Source organism: Nansenia antarctica (genome assembly GCF_963989245.1).
Source record: "Nansenia antarctica genome assembly, chromosome: 1".
Lineage (NCBI taxonomy): Eukaryota > Metazoa > Chordata > Actinopteri > Argentiniformes > Microstomatidae > Nansenia > Nansenia antarctica.
The window spans coordinates 105,965,563-105,971,562 of record NC_137674.1 but is presented as its reverse complement, the minus strand read 5'-3'; the positions used below and the strand labels follow the sequence as shown (position 1 = coordinate 105,971,562).

The window sequence follows — 6,000 nt, the reverse complement described above, 5'->3', positions numbered from 1 at the left end:
CTTCTAATACTACGTATTTTATGCTCATTAACACCCTTACCCTCTCTCTCTCACCGCGTGCATTTCTCTGTTCTGCCGCCAGGGGGCAGCATCGGTGGACGGGCGTCTGAAGCGGGGCGACCAGATCCTGTCTGTGAACGGGGAGAGTCTGGAAGGAGCCACGCACGAGCTGGCCGTGGCTATACTGAAGAGACAGAGAGGGGCAGTCACCCTGGACGTGCTGTCCTAGCTCTCTCTCTCACTCACACACACACACACACGCACACACACAAACACACACATACACACACACACAAACATACAAAGACACACACGCACACACATACAAAGACACACACACACGCACACACACACACACACGCACACACACATACTGGAGAAAGGACCATCATGGAGTTTGAACTTTTTAACTTCCCAACATGCAAAAAAAATAAAAAATAAATCAGAACTTAGGAGGAGGGTGGCGTTTGACAGCAGCAGTCTCCACCCGTCTAGAAGTCATGAGAAGGAGGACGTTGTTGCATGAGGTCATCACCCAACGAGAAGGACATGGCTCGGCCCCAGCCAAGGTGTGCTGTGGAAGTGTGTGTGCCACATTCACCACATGTGTCCTCCTGTAAAAACAACCGTTGGAAGAGGAGGTGACTCTGGAAGCAGTTTCCGTGGTGTTGGATACAGGATGGAGCGTGGTGATCTTCTGGACGTGTAGCAAAGGAGGAGAAAAAAAAAAGGGAAGCCTTCGTCAAAGGATGTGAATTGAATTGAAGCCCCGCGTGTCATTTCAGCTCTTCATGCTTGTGAGATTGCACCTGCGCTTCTGTCGTAGAGCAATACGATGAGTTCAGTTCAGTTAGGGAGCAGCGTCTACTGCTCCAGGAACAAGCATCTCCGATGGGGAAAACCCGGGATAGCAGTTAGCGATGCTAGTAGTCGGTGCCGCTAATGATGCATGATTGTTTTGTTTTGTTTTGTTTTGTTTTTTGTTTTCACCTCCGAGTCTCCATCTTCTTCGAAACTTGAGAGCCGATGACTTCAGCTACAAGCTCCTCCCACTGACCGTTGTTCAGTCGGACTTGTGGTGAAATTATCTGGCGACACATCCTATGCACTACATAAAGGCCTCATAGCAGCTTCGTAAAACATGACATAACTACCCTCTCGAACCAGTTCGTGAACAGTCCTAAAATGCTCACGCCAACAGCACTCTGCCCAGTGTGTCACTGTAGGCGTACACAGTCCTGCATCTCCTGTTCTGTTTAAACCCCTACGAGAGAGAGAGAGGGTTCAGACGTAGTGCCCTTTATCGTTTATCGTAGGTCATGTTGCCAAAGTCATTATCCGAAAGGTCGCCAATCCCTAATAAGACCTTTGCAAAGCGACGAAAAGGAATTATACGCACATGTTTATATTAGCGTTGTTGCTTCAAATAGGTGGCTGATAGCGGTGCAATGTAGGGAATTCATTAGGGGGGGAATCTCAGGACATGATGTCATCCCCCATCGGGTAGTGTGGGTGACGTATCTATCTTCCATAACGGTGTGTTTCAGTATTGAAGGGACAAATGTCCGAAGCTGGCACTGGCGCTTAGAACGGGGGGGGGGGGGGGGGGGGGGGGGTCAAACAACATCAGTCAAACACTTCTGCTCCAGCCCAGCACTAACACAGCTCATTCACATAACGAACGTACCAGGATCCTCAATGAAGACCGTCATTGGTTTAAAGTGCGCTAGTGCTGCTGGTCATAAGCTACAGTTTAGCTAGTTTAGCCTTCCAGGACCAGAGCTGCCCCCACCTGCTGGTTAAACTGGTGGGAGAAGGAGAGTATAGTCCTGCTGCTTTGTGTTGGATCATCGTCAGAGGAAACGTACCATCCATTTCAATCAAGCGCAAATCCTTCTGTGTCATAATTAGTGTTATAAGAAAGGTACTATTTTTATTTATTATTTGATTACTGTGTGTGAGAATCAACAATTGTGTTTTTATTTTCTTTGTTTTGAACACCCTTTTTTTATGTACCGTGTGTGTCTGCAGTCTCACACGGTCCTAGCGGCCAGCTGTGTGAGCTTTTCCACATCAAACAAAGACAGGATATCCTGTCTGGGCCCCCGAGCCTCTCTCTCGTGTCGCTGCGACCTGTCCGCACTCACAGGAAGTGACATCACAACCCCCCCAAAGACACTTTTGAGGCTCCCTCTTTTGACACTAGGTGGAATTATAAGTGCATGCCAACTTTCCAGTCTAGAACTGTGAACTGTGCCTGTCAGTGAAAGTGACACCTTAGGCCATATGTAGGAGTGTATTACGTTGGGGTATGTTATCTTAAGGCTCATAGTGAATGCCCGTGTGCTGCCTCTGTAGAGGCCCTGCTGTGCCAGGATTAAGTGGTGTTCAGACAGTCAGTGCATCTTTCAGTTGTCGTCCAGTGATCGCCCATAACGCTAGTCTTAACGCTCAATCCCTTTAAAGATCACACACGTCCGCCAACACACTACTGCCTCCATCCCTTTCTTCTCTCTCTCTCTCTCTCTCTTCCTCTGTGACGCTACCCCCTTCAATGCATCTGCCCCCTCATCTCTCTCCCTCCTCTTTCAGTTTTTCCTCCCACTTTCTCTCTCTCTCGTCTCTCTATCTCTCCCTCTGTCAACTCCCTGCCTCCCCCTCTCTCCGATCTACCACCTACTTTCTCCCTTTTCTCTCCCTCTCTGACTCCCACCCCGTCTCTATCTGTCTCCCACCCACATCTCTTTTTATCCCTCCATCTTTCTGTCTCAATCACCACACTCTCATGCCTTTTTAAAATTTGTTTGCCTTGTGATCTCTCTATCCACGACTGTATAATGTGTTCTTCGATTTGGGTGCCTGTGCCTAGCTTGGTCTGGTTCTAAGTGTGTCATATTGGCATAGAGAGGGTGTGTGTCCGTGTCTGTGCGCACAAACACACACACACACACACACACACACACCTGTGTGCTGGTTTTCTCTCGAGTGACAGAAGCTGTCCTGATGTCAAACCCGTAACTCACAACAAGGTTTTAATCTGCTGTAGTGCCACAGAAAGTCTCTTTATTCACGTACGTCGATCGATGGAAGAATTTTTTCAAATCCAAAGAAATGATCCACACTCATACAGTAGATATGTGACAAGCAAATGCTGTAATAACATGGATATGAAAAAAGATATTGTCTACGATCACAAATGCAACTGATATTGTTACATGTGTGTACTGATTATGGTCATACATGGTGAAACTACTACTTTGAATTCTGATGATTTGTCTGATGATCATTGTTTTATTAAAATACAGGGGGGAGCACAGTCATTTCCACAATGTGTCCCCTCAGATCTCGAAGCATGGCTGGTCAATGTCTTTTATTTTATATATATATATATATATATATATATACACATACACCTTAGGGAGTCTCTGATACATGAATTTGGTGTGATATCTGAATCGCTTTTAAGGTTTGTTATAGAATATGTTGTCAACATGCTGAGATTACATTATATATACGTTATCTTTGTTACCATGGTTATTATTCGATAATGATACATCATTTAAGAAATATGTATGAATTTTTTTATTTATTAATCATTAGATCACACTGTAGATGCACAAAGGCCTTACGTTGTGAATGGATGACCTATTAATGAAGAGAAACAGGTGATCTGGCAAGAAAATAAATTAAAAGGGGTAAAAGACAGACTGTCACAGAACATATCCAAAGTCCATATCCAGATTTTATTATCATGGTGTTGTTTCATTACTATCATATTTACAGTAGGCACATCACCATCTTCATATCTCAAGATAAGGATTTCTGCTTATCTGGAGTGGCATGCTGGATACCTTTGTCGTTCTGAAAATGTTACTTGTGAAGGTGTGTGTTTGGTTTCATGTGTGTGTGTGTGTGTGCGTGTGCGTGTGCGTGCGTGCGGAACGGCATGATCCGACTGAGAGTGTGTATCCGTCTGTCTGTCTGCCCTATCCATATTAACAGGAGTAAGAACTGGATTTCTCTTCTGGTCACATGGCAGTGACTTTTTCATCAGAAAACCCGTTGTAGGCGTTGTCATGGTCACTGCTCCTGTGGAACACACACACGACGACACTCTTAGGGGGGGTCTCACAGCCAAGGCTTAAGCCGAGTCCTGGACTTAATCACACTTTCAACGTCAAATCATCCATTGAAGATGCTTTTTAGTCTCGGATTAGCCTTGAGCCTTGTCTGTGAAAGTGGCCCTTAATGTGTCTCACAGACAGACCAACGTTAGTTATCTTCAACACCCCAATACTGCAAGACATCTACATCACAAAGCTAGAGATGGTTGTCATAGTGACTCGTAGATGTACCTGACCGTGTTCAGATGGTTGTCATAGTGACTGGTAGATGTACCTGACCATGTCAGATGGTTGTCATAGTGACTGGTTGTCATGGTGACTGGTAGATGACTGTACCTGACCATCTCCAGACGGGTGTCATAGTGGGATCCGTTGGCGCTGGCGTAGTCGCTAGTCTTCACTTCCTCCTCTTTGGCCTCTTGGCTTCAAGCAGGGAATGGTTTGACACATATTAGAATTCTCTCCTGCAGAACCTAGCAGGCTACCACACAGCTGCAGTCTGGCCACACCAATAAATCAGTACAGTGAGTAATGCAATAACCAATTTACAGGAAATAAAGATGAGGATCAGCCCAGGGTGTAGAAGATATTGTTGTAACGTGAGTTGAAAACCAACATAATTTACTGTAACCTTGTTGATCTTGAGGTCATGTTTTTGGTTTTGCTCAGGTCAACTTGTGTTATATCCAGGGTTTGCACTGAACTAGTGTGTGTGTGTGTGTGTGTGTGTGTGTGTGTGCGCGCGCACGCACGTACGTGCGGAGATCAGTAATTGTGTATTTGTGTGTGAGGTGTTCCAGTTACAGGTGGCGTTGGGTCTGCAGTCTCACCTGGAGTTCTTCTCACACCAGGCCTTGTTGACCACGAACGCCACAAACACGAGGAACAGGAAGCCCGCCACTGCGATGAGGCCGGTCAACCACTGTGGCAGGGCCCGCTCCACCTTGGCTTGAGAGTCGGAGGGCAAAGAGTTACTGTAGAACGTACACGACTCCACTGTCTTACGTCTGGTGTCGTCATCCTAGAGTGACGAAGCTTCGCCTCAACTGCAGTGAGGACAGAGTGGTGTGATCCTAAAACAATGGCGTTACTCAAGCGTTTATACTCAATCTAGCTTATGCCATGTTTATGTAAGCCATATGTATATTCCTTGCCTTGCTGATGTACAGTAATGTGGATGATATCCTCTGAGTTATTATCATAGTTGATGGGATTACTAGAAGGGTACTGGTGATGCTCTGTGTAACAGTGATGGCTCCTGCTGATGGCTCTTAACTGAGTCCACTGAGGGACTGCTGACGTAGACTGAGGCAATAGAATTGGTTGAAAATTCAATAAATATTTGATTCATTGGGGATTGGGGATTTGTTTCTCTAAAATAAAGACCATGGGTTTCTGTCTAAGAAAGGATACTAGAGAGCTCTGTTTGCTGACAGTGTATCATACAGTATTATTCCAGCTGGTTGTAATTTGGTAGGCTACTACAGTATTAGCATGGTAACAATACGTCCTAGTTGATAAAGTTGATAACTGTGGTATCAACTGATTCATTCTGGTAATGAACTCCCCAGTAGTCTATCTGAGAAGTAGGTAGTTCCACAGAAGGGCTGTTGTGTCATTGTGCTGCAATCATAATTCCCTGGTAATATGCGGGCTGTAAAATAAAGGACTGTCCTTTTCTCTTCCCAGTATGATTAACTGTTGATTTAAACAACTGAGTCTCAGTGCACGACTTCATAATGCAAACTGAAGCAAGGCAATATGCTCCTTGTTGCTTACAAATGAATCAGTGTTGCCTAATGATGGATAGATTATAATTCCATTAATCAACACAGTGATTCTCGGTTCCTACCTGTCTGGGCTGTCACCACTCCCA

At 45.3% G+C, this 6,000-nt stretch overlaps 1 protein-coding gene across 1 annotated transcript in view; it reads left to right on the top strand.

Moving 5' to 3' along the window:
* Nucleotides 1-1,578, top strand: part of patj (PATJ crumbs cell polarity complex component) — a 122,211-nt gene extending 120,633 nt beyond the window's left edge. The window contains exon 50 of the mRNA XM_080529399.1: nucleotides 83-1,578. Coding sequence (XP_080385525.1) covers nucleotides 83-229 — 147 coding nt within the window. The 3' untranslated portion in view covers nucleotides 230-1,578. The remainder of the gene's footprint in view (nucleotides 1-82) is intronic.
* Nucleotides 1,579-6,000: the final 4,422 nt, after the last annotated feature.